The sequence below is a fragment of the Lynx canadensis genome, chromosome B1 (assembly GCF_007474595.2).
Source record: "Lynx canadensis isolate LIC74 chromosome B1, mLynCan4.pri.v2, whole genome shotgun sequence".
NCBI classification, from domain to species: Eukaryota; Metazoa; Chordata; class Mammalia; order Carnivora; family Felidae; genus Lynx; species Lynx canadensis.
In genome coordinates this window covers 40,604,054-40,622,668 of record NC_044306.2, presented here as the reverse complement: position 1 = coordinate 40,622,668, position 18,615 = coordinate 40,604,054, and the positions used below count along the sequence as shown (strand labels likewise).

At 40.1% G+C, this 18,615-nt stretch overlaps 1 protein-coding gene and 1 pseudogene across 4 annotated transcripts in view; one reads left to right on the top strand and one right to left on the bottom strand.

The window, feature by feature from the left end:
* The window catches only part of IKBKB (inhibitor of nuclear factor kappa B kinase subunit beta), a 73,585-nt gene that overhangs the window by 32,050 nt on the left and 22,920 nt on the right, over nt 1–18,615 (top strand). For all 4 annotated transcript variants that reach the window (XM_030312530.2, XM_030312531.1, XM_030312529.1 and 1 more), the window contains one exon: nt 17,467–17,555. In XM_030312530.2, coding sequence (XP_030168390.1) covers nt 17,467–17,555 — 89 coding nt within the window. The remainder of the gene's footprint in view (nt 1–17,466; nt 17,556–18,615) is intronic.
* LOC115511660 lies at nt 5,043–11,631 on the bottom strand (annotated as a pseudogene).

Below are 18,615 nucleotides of genomic sequence, written 5' to 3'. Positions count from 1 at the left end.
GCCTGGATGCAAGGTTCCCTGGGTACCCTGCGATTGTTAACCAGAGAATGGGAAATGGACCCCCAGGGTTAGAGAGTCTGATGCAATAGAGATGGAGCAGAGTTTGTTCAGAGAAACTGGGACATTGGAAATCAGAAGTTTGTGACAGAGTTACAGAATCACCAGCATTGTGGTACATCCAATAGTTGTTTGGAGGTTAGATTACCCCCTTAGCAATGGCCTGGGACATACAGATGATGGTGTTATCTTTCCAGGCCAGTGCCAGAGTAAAGGACAGAAAAGGAGGAAGAAAGGATTTCATGTTTAAAGTATGAAGTCTTGCTCTAGTGACTTGGGTGGGAGTAGTCTACCTTGGTGTTAGCTATTTCTCTTCCTGGTCAGAGAGCCTGGCTGCCATCTGGGAGAGGAGGACCTGGTGTAGTCTCTTCCAAGGAAACTGAAGGGCAGTCTTTGTCTTTATTGATTCCAAATTAGAAGGGTGGAAGAAAATTAGAAATGTTAGTTTGGAGAATCATAGCCAAATATTTGAAGAAACTAGAAGAATTTAGGATCCAATCTAGTTTATGGGTATATAACAAAACCTCAAAGAAAATTAACAGGACTAGAATCTATCTACAAAAGTGTGAACAGTTTTTCTCTCTACAGTTATCCCCATTTTTTAAATTAAAAATGATCACAGTGAAACTAATGTGTTTGCATTAAACTTGGCCTGATTACTTATGTCAGTGCAGCAAGAATAGTGATTAGCCATATAAGCTCCTTTTAAGACTGCTTTGTGGACCTCTTCATAAAGAATGAGATTGAACTCTTCAATCTCTGAGGCCAGGAAGCCAAGCCAAGGATTTATCATCAGATTTTACCTGCAGTACCTACAATTTAGGTGAATTTTCTCTTCTCAAGTTTCCCCTAAATATCCTGGGGTTTCTGGGGCTGCCAGTAAGTGACCTTTCTTAGTCATCTGGTAAGACTGCTAGGAACCTTTTATAAGCAAGGTACCCAGTGATTTTTCCAAGCAGTTCCTTGAACCTGTCTGGCCATATCTGAGTCTACACACATCTCTCTTAAATGTAACATTTCAGTCAAGGCCTTGATAATATAGCCCAAGTTTTTAACTGTGTCTTGTTACAAGGAGAACAGTGTCTTATTGGACTTATCAAATACCTAGCTGTATTACCATGAAAAGAATACTCAAGAGTTTCTGGATTCTGGAGGGACCAGGTAAGGAGAAAAAGTAGATGTTTCATTCATACCTTTGTTACAAAGGTATGCTTTATAAAATTGCTGTAAGTCAGGCATAGCTTAGAAGGTCTCCTTAGGGGTGCCTGGGTGGCTCAGTCTGTTAAGCGTCTGACTTCAGCTCAGGTCATGATCTCATGGTCCATGAGGTTGAGCCCTGCGTCGGGCTCTGTGCTGACAGTTCAGAGCCTGGAGACTGCTTCAGATTCTGTGTCTCCCCCTTTCCCTGCCCCTCCCCCGCACACACTCTGTCTCTCTCTCTCTCTCTCAAAAATAAATAAACATTTAAAATTTTTTTAAAAAATAAAAAGAAGGTTTGCTTAAATCTGGAAAGGAAAACAAAACATCGAGGAACGAGCAGTATTTCAAACCAAAAGGCATAATCCTCCTCCTCAGGTCATTCAATCCCAATCCAGTTCTCCCATTAATTCGGGAAATTTTTACTGAGGACAATTTTATGATCTTAAAGTTATCAGAAACATGTACTTGGCAAAGTTCTTTCCCAAGTACAAACCTATTCTCTTTGAAGTACTTCTGCAGAAACACTTCCATAAGAGCATCAGAGTAGGAGAATAGAACAGTAACTTTCTGCAAATGATGAAGACTTAAAAATGATGAGAGTTTATTTGATAAGGGAATTGAGTAATTTCTGTGATATACAACATTTTAGTATAATAACTGGAATTATTATTGATAACATTATTATAGGAAACATAGAGATCCAGGAATTTCATACAGTTTCTGGAACACTTACATACCAACACAAATATAATATAAAGAAAGCTTAGTATTACACCTCATATAACAATGCTTCCCATATAATTTAACATAGCAAATAAGCCCAATTAGTTTTACATACCCTTTTGTATAAAGAGAGAGAATAAATCTTTTGAGATCTTCCAGGAGCCCTCTGCAAAATTCTAGTTAGTTCAGGGTCAGAAAGACTTTATTTAGATCAGTAGTCCAAGAAAGCTTTGCGATTTTAAAAGAGAGAAACCAAATTCAAATTTTGTACCATCTTATTTTTGATATTGAAACTCCTTTTTTATTCAAATAATTTTTTTTTTTTGAGAGAGAGAGAGGGAGAGAGAAAACCCTAAGCAGGTCCCACACCTAGCACACACGGGGTTCAATCCCACAGTGATGAGATCATGACCTGAGCCTAAAGCAAGAGAGATGGACGTTCAACTGACTGAGCCACCCAGACACCCCTCAGATAAATTAATTTTAATCTTAGCCAACTTGACCACACATAAAATTCCTTTCCCAGTATTCCTTTTTTACAAACATTCTAGGTCTTTTTTACATTCATATTTTGTCCTGTGTTTTTCCCACTTTCCCATTCTGAAGTAGCCTCACTTAAGGACAAAATTTCTTTTCCCTTAACAAAAATGCCTCTCTGTTCCTCATAGCTTCTCTTACTGAAAACACACATGCTCCTTTCCTTGTGTACAGAGATGTTTCTCTTATTATTTCCAGTAGCTTTTACTGCATATTATTTAGAATTTTTAACCCTTAGAAACTAATTTCTAGTGAAAACTGAGATGTAAGCTGTTGTGAACTGCATGTTAAACCAGCATTCTTCATGTTGGCAAATAATGAATATATTTAATAATTTTTAGAAGCATACACTTTTGTTTAGACTACCCACAGAGACTTTATGAGACATTAGACAAAGACAGCCATCATCCGATTATTTTTCCTATTGATGATATAATATAGATAACATATATTCATATCATATTATCATATAGATAATATGAGTTTATTTGATTAGTAAACCCATGTAGAATAAATGTTGTATGTCTGCATTATATTTAATGCTGATAATGCTGAAGACATGTCTATTTTTTTTATTTTCTAGTAAGACTAAATTTATTCAATATCCTAGTAAAACTTTTGATTGTAAATCTCCAACAGTGTAAAAAGTACAAAACACATTTGTAGATTTCTAATATATTAATACAAAGTGCATGACTACATACAGTACATCCTACAGGCAAAGAGGTGGAAGAGGAAAAAGAAGGCTGTGATTGAGGTCTAGTAATAAATCAGAAGTATAGATGATCCATATTATAATATATTCTACCACCAATACTGTAGCCAAAATGTACAAAAAAAAATTTTTTTGAAACAACAGGAGGAAGATGATAGTGGCTGATGCTCTTGGAATTCACCGCAGAGGCTGTGGGAGAGCCAACCCAACCCACAGTGTATTCTGTGCATATGGTGGCTTGTTTTTGCCATAAGGAAGAAATATAAAATTTTAAATTTAGATTAAGAACTATAAAACTATAGGGTACCCATAAAAAGTGGCTCACTCCTTACTGTTACTTATACTGTCTAATTTTTAAAATCCAGTTTTAAAAATAAACACAATGTCATGTTATTATAAGGTAGGCAAATGATCCTCCCTAATTATGAAAAGTCTGAACCAGTGATAGGTTATTCCTGAACGTTTAGAAAAGAAGCAATGAGAGTACTTTGGTTTGGGTTCAAGTAAAAAGCCTTCTTTTTTTTTTTTTTTTTTTTTTTTTTTTTTTTTTAAGTAAAAAGCCTTCAAATGAAGATTTTAGAATTGAAGAGCTTCGTGTTCAGGATGCATCATCTAACATTTCAATGTTAACAAAGCCTGTTAACAAAGAAGTCAAACCTAAACCAGCCCACTCAGCATTAACACACACCTCTCTTTTCTTTTAGTATAATTTTACTTCAATATAGAGTGGGGGGAAAAAAAAAACACCCAAGCCCTAATAGAGTAAAACCAATCAAACAACCACTCTACACAGACAAAACCTTTGCAAAGGTCAACTGAAGTAATCCAGAGCTAAAACTGAATTGTGCAGATTTTCAATGAAGTCACCAGTCATGTAACACAAACAAAAGTCAATTATTTACCCACTAGGCAGACCGTCTTAAGAAATGTGCCCAAAGAAACATTAACCTTTGTTTTTGTGTGTATGCCATTCTGAAGACTTGCACAATTTTTTAGGTAATTTAACATTTTTAATAGACTGTGATCTCTACCATGCGGTAATGCTTTGGTACTCTTCATTTAGGATTGCTCATCCTAAAACTTTACGTTTCCCCAGAGGAGCTTTGATTCTGTTTTAGCAGTTTCAATATAGATTAAAATCTTTATCAAAAATCAGTATGGGGGGAGGTGACAGAGGATGCAACATACACACTCAAGTTACCTCTCTGTATGTTTAGAAATTACTCCTTCAAGGTATTTGCACCAGAGAACTTAGTCTGTCCTGCTTAATATTCAGTAGTACAGGTTTGAATCATCAGAGCCTTGGCAAGACCTTAAATTATTAACAACTACCTCTTGGGGCAAGTCCATGTTACTGAGTTATGACAAATTTATTATCATGAAGGAAAACAAGGACAGCCAGCCATCTTAAAAATGCCCCAACCACTGCTTCTTAATATAGAAAGAGTAAAACTACATACGTTTATCATACAACAAATCCCATCTCTGTCCCCTGAAATTCCCCTAGTTTCATTCATTAGAAGGGGATTAAAAAAAAAAAAGTCTTAAAGAGCACTTTATAGCAGCATCCAGCTTTCCTATGAAATACTCAACATCTTAAATATTATGTATACTTTTTTTCTTTTAGTAAGCTGGACACTGGCTTCAGACTTTGTGGAATTGGAGGAGAAATAACAACCCATTCAAAGCTATTCTAGAAAGTGTCTTTTGGCAGAATAGCAGGTATCCAAAGTTAAAAATAGGAGGGTTTTGTTGCTTTGTTTTCTTTCCAAAATTTAAATCGTTTTTTTTGTTGTTGTTGTTGTTGTTGTTGTTGTTCCCTTTCTACCTAAACCTCAGTCACCACTCCTGAGTGGAGATGGGCAGAGGCGCTGGCCCCCGCTCCTCCGGCTTGTCAGCAGCTGCTTTCTTATTGTTGCAGCAAGGCTTAGGTGTGTGACAATAGGTGTGTGACAATGAGGACTTCTCCAAAATGGCCTTTATAGATAATCCCACAACATATTTTCTGTCTTTTCCAGTATGTAAAGTCTAAAAAGGAAAATGGGCATTCTGTTGGAGCCAGGAGCCATCTCTGTATCTGAGCCATCATCTGACTGGTTACCATAACAAGGAGACTGAGCTGGGGAGGCACTTGAGGTGGTACTGTGAGCATCAGAATTGTGACGTTTAAATTCCTTCTGTAGTTTACTGATCTGGTTGCTTTTTATCCTGTTTCCAGAAAGAGTCTTCACTGTCTTTGGTTTCAGTGTTGTCTTCAGACTGGGTCCTGTCCTTGCATCTGCTACATGATTCCAGTTTGTTTGTTTGTTTGTTTGTTTGTTTGTTTGTTTGTTTATACTGCTGGCAGTTTCTTCCATCTTTTCACAAACAGGACACAGGCATTCCAGATGTCTCCTCAGTGAGTCTCATGCAACCCAGGACAGCTCTGGAAGTCTTTTTCATAGCATTTACTGTCAGTGAATCAAGAACTGGAGGACTTAGCTCTGCAAATACAGCAGCCCTCTATACTTGGTTACATCCTTGGGTTGTGAAAACCAAATATCTTTCCTTCTGGGCAACAGTCTTCCAAAATCAGTGGACCTACGCACAATAACGTTCCCGAGGTCTGGAGTGCACGCCAAGCTAGCCTCCCCCCGCTTCCAATTGCTCCCTCCTCCTCAACTGCCTTGTCTAGGACATGTCTATTTTTTTATGTTTATTTTTCAGAGAGAGAGAGACAGACAGACAGCATGTGAGCAGGGAAGGGACAGAGAGAGAGAGAGGGAGACACAGAGTCCCCGGGCTCTGAGCTGTCAGCCCAGAGCCCAACACGGGGCTCGAATTCACAAACTGTGAGATCATGACCTGAGCTGAAGTCTGATGCTTAACTGACTGAGCCACCAAGGCACCCTAAGACATGTCTATTTTAATTAAACCAACAAATTTAAATTAACTTTAATACCAAATATTTTCCCAGATCATGTGAACTTGAAGACCATTTGGGTTAGTTCCTATCATATTTCTGAGTGTTAGGAATACTTAATTCATATAAATGCTTGTTTGTTTTTAAGCCAATTAAATACAAACACATTAATTTTGTCAATACCATTCAGAGGAAGAAAATACCACACATCTATAATGCATTTATGTAAAGATATATGTAAACATGCAGACATATGCAAAGAGAGACCTTATAGCTTTCATTGAAAATTTTAGCAATAAAGGAGCACCTGGGTAGCTTAGTCAGTTAAGCTTCCAACTTCGGCTCAGGTCATGATCTCATGGTTCATGAGGTTGAGCTCCACATCGGGCTCTGCACTGACAGTGCAAAACCTGCTTGATATTCTCTCTCTCTCTCTCTCTCTCTCTGTCTCTCTGTCTCTCTGTCTCTCTGTCTCTCCCTCCCTCCTTCCCTCCCTCTGTCTCTGTCCCTCCCCCACTCATGCTTTTCTCTAAATAAATAAATAAATAAATAAACTTAAAAAAAAATATTAGGGTATGATAATGCAAAACTTACTAGTTTGTAAAAGCATTTGGATCCAAATCAAGTTTCTGGTAGATGAAGTGAGGTTATCTACAAAGATGTTGAAAGCTTTTTCTACTAATATTTGTGGGGAAGGCGCTTAAGATTTATAGTTGTCCTTAAAAGTAATCTTATAGAAGCCATGAACCAGATTTGAGACAAGGGACCTTCTGTAGCAATTCGTATTTGTAGAAAGCCTCTCCCCACTTTTTTCTTCATTCCTAGGAATTAGGGATGGTCTAGATAAGAGTTCCTGGAGACAACCAGGTAGAGCATTTACCTCTCAAAAGCACAGGGAAAGAGTGCTAGTTTCTCTAAGAAGTACTTTTGTTCCCTAAGGTCAGAATTTTTACAGTCCTTACAAACCTTTTGAGAAAAGTAAGGCAGGTTTGGGGATTGGTGAAAAGGATAGGTGGACTTTGAATTGTTTCTGGAGCTGCATTTCTGGTTTTGCAAAGATTTGTAAGATAAGGACAGTTGCTTTTAATTTCTCAAGGAATTGGGTTGTAACTTAAATGATAGCATATGTTGGTTGATCCACCCGTTTAAAGCACATTAATTTGCTTTTTTTTTTCTTTATATCAGTAAGATTTCCAACTAAGATGAAGATCAAAGATCTCTGTGTTCTGAGTTTAGAGCTGTTTGCCTTTTCAGTGTTTTAGCAAATCCTTCCACAAAGTCTTCAGAAGTTTTTTTCTTTCTGGATACATAATTTTAGCTTAGGGGAGAAGGGCTAAAAAGAAATTCCTATCAGGCTCTGATCCAGTGTGGTCAACTTCTGACCACTGTGTTACTTTAAAAAGTCCTTTCAGGGGTACCTGACTGGCTCTGTTGGTAGAGTGTGTGACTCTTGATCTTGGGGTTGTGAGTTCAAGCCCCATGTTGAGTGTAGAGATTACTTAAAAATAAAATCACACACACACACACACACACACACACACACACACACACACAAGGCCTTTCAAATATTTTGTCAAGTTCAAGCTGGGACAAACAGTAAATATTCCTGGCAGTATTGAACAACCCCTTGGACTCAAGAGGCATCCCCAAAGAAGATGCAAAAGATATTTTCTTTTCCTCTCTCTACTGACTACGACAGACAGATACCAGGAAGAGCTGACTCAGGTAAGAATTCTCACCTTAGCCAGCTTCTGCTAGTCTTTCAGGATCCCATCGGTCGACTCTGAGTGGGGTTTAAAGTAGAGAGTGTAGCTCCAGTGTCAGCCAGGATTTGGTAAGGGTTTTTTCATTAGTATTAATTTCAGTTTCCCCTTGGCTGTTTAAGGGAATAATGTAGCACTTTATCAGAAAATCCTTCAGTTTCATCTGTGGGGTCCTTCCTTCAGAGGCAGATATGGAGCATTCGAGTTGGTGCTGAAGGATGTGCATGGGACCTTTGAGAAAACCATTTTTCCAGTGTCCCAGTTGATTGCAAATGAAACATTGATTTCAGGGCCAGTTTTTTGATGAGGGACCCCTGAGAGGGTGCGATGTGGGAGACCTAGGTGTTGTTTTATATACCTTTTGTTTGTTTAATTTTTCATTACCTTTTGCAATGAAACTTTCAATGAAGCTATTTTGGTATCTTGAAGACTTTTGGAAGCTTCTATACATCAATAAAAATAGGTATCCATCCCATTCTGTTCGTTTGATTTGGAAACCCTTGCTGGTTTTAATTTTTAGCCTTTTTTTTTTTTTTTTTTTTTTTTTTTTTTTTAGAGAGAAAGAGAGTACAAGCTGGGGAGAGGGGCAAAGGGAGAGAGAGAGAATCTTAAGCAGGCTCCACACTTAGCACAGGGCCTAACATGGAATTTGATCCCACGACCCTGATCATGACCTGAGCTGAAATCAAGAGTTGGCCACTCAACCAACTGAGCCACCCAGGCGCTTGCTTTTAAGTGTACTTCTTAAATAAAGGATCTTGTTTAATTGGAATGTTCCCATATTGGCCATTGTAATTCTGGGTTGTCTTTAGTAAGATTTTTGGAGATATTTATAGCTTCCTAAACCATAGTTTTTAGTCAATAAATAAGCAGGTGGCTGGAAGATGGCATACTCAACCGTTTGGAATTTAAGGACTTTTTTTTTTTTTTTTTTTTTTTTTTTTTAAGCTAAGGCTTTGATTCTCTTGGAGACAACCTAATAACCTAAGGGAAATGTGTTGCTGGTTTAATGATTATAAGGTGTTTTATGGTGTACTTCATCACATGGAAATTTTCTTGAGGTTGCAGGTGACCTAGTGTCAATCTAGGCTATTCTGTGACCAATTCATTTATTCACTCATTGAGTCATTCATTCATCCATTTATTTTTAAGTAGGCTTCATGCCCAGCACAGAGTGCAACACGGGGCTTGAACTCCCGACTGTGAGATCAAGACCTGAGCTGAGAGCAAGAGTTGGATGCTCAACCGACTGAGCCACCCAGGCACCCCTTTGTAAAAAATTTTTATTATTTATTTATTTTTTGGTAACCAATCTATTCTTAAGCTGGATGACCAGCTTAAGACACAGGAGTCTTAAGAGTTAGCTAGCATATATTCTAACAACTTTTAAGTGTTCATGTATGCTCACTAGTTTTGTGGATTTTGGCTTCTGAGATTAACAATAGCCTTCATCAACACAAATCACATTGAACCTAGTCTGACCCTGGTCAGTAACCACCAACAATTACTAACATGGAATTGGGGACTGGGGAAAGAACTAATGCAGCAGATTCCAAAGAATGGGGACTGTGGGCCGGGATTCTAAACAAATGGGAAACTGTGGACTGAACCACCAGCAGTTCCCAAGGTGGAATCTGAGGACTAAACCAAGGATTGGGGATTCTAATCAAATGGGGAACTGTAGAAAGCCAGTTAGATGGGGAGCCATCTAATTGTCAATTTGTGCAAAGAGCTGAGCTCAGAACCAAGAAGAACTCACCGATGGCCCCTGGAAAACAGGAAGAAAGAGAACTGGAAGGGTTCCCGGGTAACATGCTTGTGTTTCTTGTTGTCCCTGAAGCTGTCAGAAGTTTCCTTCGGATCTCACAGCTGTCACCAAATGTGTTGAAAAACAAAATTCAACTGAGTAAATTTTAAAGATCTTGTTGGCTTTTTCAACCATTCATGAATTGGGTGGTGGTAGCATCCCATCTAGAAAATAGAAAGAAGCTCCAAAGACTTTTTTTTTTTTTTTAACGTTTATTTTTGAGAGAGAGAGACAGAGCATGTGTGGGTTGTGGGTGAGGGGTGGGGCGGGCAGAGAGAGAGGGAGACACAGAATCCAAAGCAGGCTCCAGGCTGCGAGCTGTGAACACAGAGCAGGACACGGGGCTCAAACCTATGAACCGTGAGATCATGACCTGAGCCGAAGTTGCTGGCTTAACACACTGAGCCACCCAGGCGCCCCCAAAATGAAAGACTTTTATAGGCAGAATGAGAAGGGACGTGGAAGTCACTAGCAAAGAGTAGAATGTTTCAGGCAAAGTCACCTTCCTTTGGGGACTAGCAGGAGTCTGTCAGGCACATTACCCCACTAGTGCTGACCAGCTAGTTCCAGACTGACTAGTTAAGATTACATTTCTAGGAGAGGCTGAAAATGCAGTTAGGTTAGGAATTAAGTCCCTGTTGGTGATGTGGCCTTAGCACAAGTGACTCCATTTTGGACCTGTTGTCTCTTTTTTAACAGTAGGCACATAGTCAATTTTTATTGAGTGAACAGACATCCTGTTGTACTTCTTACCTATTGGTGACTTAAAGCAGTTGGTGACTGTCTTTCTTTTCTCTCTAATCTCTGTTTCAGCATTTCGGTACATTTACCTTCCCGTTTCTTTTCTATGGAATGTATCCAAAACAAGAATGTTCTTAAGGGAGTTTAGTAATCCCTTTAAATCTGGAGTGTGGTAAGTAGGGATTCATGGATACAGCTCTTACAAAACTGCTTTTCTACATGGAAATCTAGCTGGTCCTAGCTGGTCCCTAATTTGTGGTTTGTAATCTGAAGAAAACATATAGGAACTGTGACTTGAAATTCTGGTTCATCAATAAGAACTCCAGGAGCGTCACATTGTTCAGTCATATATTTGTGTCTCCTCCTGGGATAAGGGAAAGCTAGGGTAACCCGGATGCCATTCCTGATAGGAATAACAGAAGGAGGCTGTTGTTTTCCTGTGGCAAGTCTTAATCTGGACCCTCTCAGCATCAGCTGTCCTAGGAAATGCCATTGTGTAGCTTATAAGTTCACATACGGTGGGTGCTTCTTACAACTCCTTTCTACAGTTGGAATGTGAGAAATTAACTTTTAGGCTTTATGCTTGTGGTGTGGTTTTCAATTTTTATATACATGGATTTTCACTATCACTAAAGGTTTAGATTTTTAATAAACTTTCAGATGTAAATGTATTTTTCTTAATCTCAAATTCTCATTTTCCATCCAATTAGGTTCTCTTTGCTTGAGACAATTTTGATTCATTTCATGGCACTGCTGTTCAAGTACTGTTTTGTAAAACGTAGCACAGTCAGGCTATGCTTTTTAAAGACTGACTCTGCAAGGGGAGTTGTTTCAGAGTTGTTGCCTGTCAAAATTCTGTGTTACTCAGTCCAGCAAACTGCATGTAATGATACCTGAAGAATTCTTTAATTCCACAGTCAATCTTAAGTGGACAAAAGTGTTTGAGAGTAAATGCCTGCCCTGAAATGAGGATTCAATTTTGTTTCATGTACAGTTGCTTCAATGTAAATAGACCGCTATTAATAGTAACCCGTGGATTAGTTACCAGCTTGCGTGCCTCCTCACTAAAGATCAGATGACTATTCCTCATCAGCCTGGTGTAGAAGATAGTGCTTTTGGTCTGGTCCAGATGTTTTTCTCCAGCACTGGGGAGCTTCTTGGCATGTCTCTCTAGCTTGTGGCCCATGTTATATGCATGGAGATGTCCATATCTGACTTGAGAGGGGTTGTCTCAGCCTGGGCATGTGTTCTTGCTCAAAATACAATGAATCTCAACTTTCATGTATTCTGCTTTTATATATTGTGCTCTGACACTCTTATCATGTACCAAAATGGGCCTTTTGTGAGTCCGTCAGTGAACATACATGTTGAGTTACTGTACGCAGGGCTCCCTCCCAGCCACGAGTTCAGGTTCAGCTGCACCATGCCTGCACGCAAGGCTGTGTTTGTGCAGTTTCTTGAATGTCTTCCTGTACTTTGCCTTGATTCTTTAACGAAAAATTAGTAAAACACAAATGAAAGTGCTGGTCAGAAGCATCAGTCTTTAAAAGTTAATGCAATTGTCTGTCCCTCTCAAAAATAAATAAACATTAAAAAAATTATTAAAAAAAAGGGGCGCCTAGGTGGCTCAGTCAGTGGAGTGTCTGACTTTGGCTCAGGTCATGATCTCACAGTTTGTGGGTTCGAGCGCCTCATTGGGCTCTGTGCCGACAGCTCAGAGCCTTGAGACTGCTTCAGATTCTGTGTCTCCCTCTCCCACTTGCACTCTGTCTCTCTCAAAAATGAACAAACATTTAAAAAAATTATTTAAAAGTTAATACAATTGGGAACAAGATAGAGTGGAATGTTTGGGGCACGCATTGAAAGCAGCATGTCTTTCATTTCATTGGGACAGTCATTGGACCTAAGCCAATCTACTGTATTCAATTATGAAAGAAAAGAAAAATAAGGAACAAGTATGAAACACTGGTCAAAGGCTGTTAAAAGGGTAGATGTAGTTGGAGGTTTCGTAATTAACTTATATTCTGATCTGGAACTCCCCTACTAAGATGGAAGTCAGTTGTTTATCTGGGTTTGACCTTCCGATGCATTTTTAGGAAACTTTCGGCATGAAAGTCTTTTTATACAGCGTGTCTGACTACTTGGTTTCTGTGGAAGGCCTTCTCCTCCTCCTCTGCAGAGCAGACAGGAAAGGCCGCTCACCTCCCTGGTTTGCCTGCGCTCTGTCTGGTGTGCTGAGAGGGAGAGCATGCATGTACGGGCATGGTGGGGCACAGGGAAGCCTCATTGTTGAACCTCTTAGTGTTGTCATTGCTTATTATCTTTTTAAACAAAACATACCTATCTTTGACATCCTCCTGAGTTATATTGTCTACATCGGAGTTATATTCTCTGCAAACTTAAATGATTTTAAGACAGTTGCCTGCTATAACGTGGATCTGTCATAATTTGTCCAGCCACTCCCCATTTGATGATTTGTAGTTCATTTTTTTTCATTCTACCTTTTTTCCTTTTTTTTTTTTTTAATTTAAATTTTAGTTAACATACAGTGCAATACTGGTTTCAGGCGTAGAATTCGGTAATTCATCCCTTACATACAACACCTGGTGCTCATCACAAGTACCCGTCACCCATCTAGCTCATCTCCCATCCACCTCTCTCCATCAACCCTTAATTTATTCTGTATTGTTAAGACAGTCTTGTGGTTTATTTCCCTCTCTTTTCTTCCCTCCCCCATATGTTCATCTGTTTTGTTTCTTAAACTCCACATATGAGTGAAATCATACGGTGTTTGTCTTTCTCTGATTTATTTTGCTTAGCATAATACATTCTAGCTCCATCCACATTATTGCAAATGGCAAGATTTCATTCTTTTTGATGCCTGAATAATATTCCTGTGTGTGTGTGTGTGTGTGTGTGTGTGTATGTGTGTGTGTGTATGTGTGTGTATACATACACACACCGTATCTCTATCCGTTCATCTGTCGATGGACATATGAACTCTCTCCATAGTTTGGCTATTGTTGATAATGCTGCTATAAACGTTGGGGTACATGTACCCCTTTGAGTCTGTATTTTTGTATCCTTTGGGTAAATACCTAATAGTGCAATTGCTGGATCGTAGGGCAGTTCTACATTTAGTTTTGTTTTTTTCTGTTTGTTTACAAACCACTGTGTCAAAGGCTGACTTTGAATAGATCGCAGTGAGGGAGCTGCTCTGCTACGTACGAAACCCCGACCCAGAAGCAGGTCGTCTACGAATGGTTTAGCACCAGGTTCCCCACGAACGTGCGTTGCGTGACGGGCGAGGGGGCGGCCCCCTTTCCGGCCGCGCCCCGATTCCCGGGACGAGGGGCTCTCCGCACCGGACCCCGGTCCCAATGCCAGGCGGTGGGATGGTGGGGGGCCCAATTATCCGAGGCCAACCGAGGCTCCGCGGCGCTGCCGTATCGTTCCGCCTGGGCGGGATTCTGACTTAGAGGCGTTCAGTCATAATCCCACAGATGGTAGCTTCGCCCCATTGGCTCCTCAGCCAAGCACATACACCAAATATTTTTTGTTTCTTGAGGAACCTCCCTACTGTTCTCCAGAGTGGCTCTACCAGTTTGCGTTCCCACCAACAGTGCAAGAGGGTTTCCCTTTGTCCACATCCTCCACACCTGTTGTTTCTTGTGTTAATTTTAGTCATTCTGACAGGTGTGAGGTGGTATCTCATCACAGTTTTGATTTATATTTCCTGATGATGAGTGATGTTGAACATCTTTTCATGTGTCTGTTGGCCATCTGGATGTCTTCTTTGGAAAATGTCTATTCATGTCTTCTGTCCATTTCTTAACTGGATTATTTATTTTTGGGGTGTTTGAGAAGTTCTTTATGGATTTTGGATACTAACCCTTTATCAAATATGTCACATGCAATGTCTTCTCCCATTCCATAGGTTGCCTTTTAGTTTTGTTGATTAGTTTCCTTTGCTGGGCAGAAGCTTTTTATCTTGGTGAGGTCCCAATAGTTCATATTTTCTTCATTTCCCTTGCCTTCGGTGACATGTCTAGTAAGAAGTTGCTCTGGCCAAGGTCAGAGGTTTCTGCCTGTGTTCTTCTCTAGGATTTTGATGGATTCCTGTATCACATTTAGGCCTTTCATCCATTTTGAATTTATTTTTGTGTGTGGTGTGAGAAGGTGGTCCAGTTTCATTCTTCTGCGTGTAGCTGCCCAGTTTTCCCAACACGATTTGTTGAAAAGACTATCTTTTTTCCATTGGATATTCTTTCCTGCTTTGTTGAAGATGAGTTGACCATATAGTTGTGGGTCCATTTCTGAGATGTCTGTGCTGTTCCATTGATCCTTGTGTCTGTTTTGTGCCAGTACCATACTGTCTTGAGTACAGCTTCATAATATAGCTTGAAATCCAGAATCATGATGCCTCCAGTTTTGATTTTTTTTCTTTTTTTTCAGGATTGCTTTGGCTATTTGAGGTCTTTTGTAGTTCCATACAAATTTTAGGATTGTTTGTTCTAGCTCTGTGAAAAATGCTGGTGGTATTTTGATAGAGATTGCATTGAATGCGTAGATTGCTTTGGGTAGTATGGACATTTTAACAATGTTTATTCTTCTAATTGTTGAACACAGAATGCTTTCCCATTTCTTTCCTCTTCAATTTTCTTTTATTAAGTGTTCTATAATTTTCAGAGTACAGATCTTTTACCTCTTTAGTTAGATATATTACTGTTTTTGGTGCAATTGCAAATGGTATCAATTCCTTGGTTTCTTTTTCAGCTTCTTTGTTATTGGTATATAGAAATGCAACAGATTTCTGCACATTGATTTTATATGTGATTTGCAGTTCCTTTCTAAGTATTTCACTCCAAGCTATGCAATAAGCATCCTTATTTGTATGTTATGAGGCTTTTTATTTTTTTACAAGGTAGAGGTGAAAATAATGGGTCAAACAATATGTACATTGTAAGAATTAATAGATATTGCCATATTTCATTCCCAAAAAAAGGCATAGCAATTTTTACTCCTTCTAGCAATGTAGGGAAGTGCCTTTTATTTTCCATCTAAAATCCTTGCCAGTTGAAGACATTTCATTTTGCTTTAATTTACACTTTGTGGACTACTCAGGAGCTCGAGCAACTTTTTGCAGTGTTGTTTGCCATTTGCATTTCTTATGTAAATTACCCCCTTTTCTACTGGAGTTGCTTTCTTACTGATTTGTAAGAACTTGTTGTCCATTAGGCATATTTACTCTTTGGCATATATGTTGCAGATACTTTTTCCCTAGACTTTTTGTCTTTTGACTTTGTGAATGGTGTCATGTTGCCATAAACTTTTAAGACCTTTTTGTGTTGTTTCTATTGCTCTTCTTCATGCCACCTACTTTTCCTCACCTTATGCTACTTTTTCCCCCCTAAATTTATCCCATAGTATTTTAGAGTTTTTGTTTCTAACACAGATAGGATTTTTTTTTTCTTTTTCCATTTCAACTGCATGTAGCTGACAGAGAAAAGCTATTGATTTGAATATAGTTGTGTTGTTTCCAGATTACTAAATTCTTGCCAGTTTTTAGTCTATTGAGTTTCTAAGCATAGAGTCATATCATCTCCAAATAAAGATAATTTTATCACCTTCCAGTGGTTATTCTGTTTTTCTCTTTTGTAGTACAATGAGCTAGGACTTCTGTTAAAGTTATTAAACCTCTTATGGGTGAAAATCACACCCTGCTTGGAGCCTAGGCTGCAGCTGGAGCCCTGTTGCTCTGTGCCACGGCCCTCCTGTATGATGTCCTCATATTTCCTCCTCATAGCCAGTGTTGTGCAGGCTTCTTCCTTCCCAACTGGATTCTTTAAAGTTGGGCATCATAGGAGCACCTGGGTGGCTCAGTCAGTTAAGTGTCTGGCTTTGGCTCAGATCACGATCTTACAGTTTGTGAGTTCGACCCCACATTGGGCTCTCTGCTGTCAGCACAGAACCTGCTTCAGATCCTCTGTCCCCTTCTCTCTTTCTGCCCCTCCCCTATTCATTCTTTCTCTTTCTTTCTCCAAATGGACAAATAAGCTTTTTTAAAAAAAATAAAGTTGGGGGGCGCCTGGGTGGCTTGGTCGGTTAAGCGTCCGACTTCCTTCAGCTCAGGTCATGATCTTGCGGCCCGTGAGTTCGAGCCCCACGTCGGGCTCTGTGCTGACCGCTCAGAGCCTGCAGCCTGTTTCAGATTCTGTGTCTCCCTCTCTCTCTGCCCCTCCCCTGTTCATGCTCTGTCTCTCTCTGTCTCAAAAATAAATAAACGTTGGGAAAAAAGAATAAAGTTGGACATCATATCTCTTATGTCCTTCCTAGAGTCTACCAGAGACTGAGCACATAATTAACACATGTTGAACTGTCAGATGCATGAAATATGCTTCTAATCTCTTCTTCCAGGGCTCTCCACTTCTTCCTTGAAGCTTGCTCTGACATCACTGGACTTTAGATCGGATGACCAAAGTACTCTTTGCCCAGAGAACCCTTCCCCCTTACCCACCCTGTAGAATTTAGAGTTTTGAGCCTAAAGACACCAGAGACATTCCCCTTCTCAAACTTTTCTCAGCATCAGCATCACCTGGAGATCTTGTTAAAACACTGATGGGGAGTGGGGGTGGTCACCCCTAATGTTTCTGACTCAGTAGGTCTGGGGTGGGATGTAAGAATTTTGCATTTCTCAAAGCTCAGATGCTGCTGGTCTGGGCAGTGCAGTTTGAGAACCGCTCTCTAGACTAATTGGTGACCTCGTGGATGGAAAGCTAAGAGTTCTTTGCCTGCAGAAGCCAGATTCTTGTGGTGGTCCACATTCTGCTCAAGTAACCAGGTCCCCTTCACTTCACCCCACAAGCTTCTGCCCCGGGCCTTGTCCCTCCATGTGAGTCTGTGAACTGAAAGAGTGCATGTTAGGGGCACACAGTATTCATCTTTCATGGTATAGGCGATTTTGAAATGAAACACATTTTTTAGGTTTAATGAAAATTGACTCCCCTTTCCACCCTCTCAGCCTCTGCACTTAGATACCTTCATGAAAACAGAATCATCCATCGGGATCTGAAACCAGAAAACATCGTCCTGCAACAAGGAGAACAAAGAGTGAGTGACCCTCCTGGAAAGTCCTGGGCAGTGCCTCAGGGGAGCTGCTCTGGTGGTGAAGGAACACACTTTGTATCTTTGTTTATATTTGCATTTCCTTGACTTTATATTTGTTTTGATTCTCTGGGAACACTTTGATTTGAAACAGAATTAGCAAAAACTCCTGCTCGCAGATTGAGGCAAGTTTGAATGGATCACATTGTTAGTTGCCGGAGTTGCAGGAATCTGATAAGGAAAATGTTTCTCCTCCCACTTCCACCCCAGCCTTTGGGACCAGCACCTCTGGGAAGTAGGCTTTTTGTTTCCCATGTGTTTGAGAGTGTAACTTTTGATGCTAAGCTGGAAACCAGCTCTAAGAGAGCTGAGAGAAGGCAGAGTGAGCTATGGCAGAGAGGAGGCATTTGGAGCTGGTACCTGCATATAGAGCCTGGTCCGGCCTGCAGCTTTCCCAGAGCTCCTGGGGACCCTCCTCAGGGGGCCCTCCCGCTTGTGTGTGGTAGTAACCTCCCCATGGGGCTTGGCGCCCGTGCCCTTTCACAGCCTTCTTTGCTTAGCTGGGGGTGGCAAGCAAGGACTCAGCTAAGTGGAATGTAGTAACCCAACTTGTGGGCCACTCACTCTCTTCTGATAGAGACATCAGCATTCTGGGCTTGGCCCATAACTATCACAGTGCTCACCTTTGCTCTAGTTCACACTTATTCTTGTAAGTGGTTCTAGGATTTGAGAACTGAAGGCATTTACTGAGAAGGTCTTTCACATCATAAATCCAGTGTAGCAGTCTTGAGGGCTGGTGCATAGTCTGTTCATTTTGACCTCCCTCTGGTGATTAGTTACAGAGCAAGGAGAACATGTGCCTTTTTTCAGCATTTTTACAGTTATGTCTTCTCTTGCCCTACATCTACCATGTTGGAGGCAGTCTCCTGTGTAAATATTTGGTGGTTATTAGGAACTCAGAATCTAATACCACCTGGGAATTCAGAAATATCCTCTGCTCTGTCACCAGTATTCTCACAACCCTCAGATTTCTCCTTTTTCTTTCTTTCTTTTTTTTTTTTTTTTT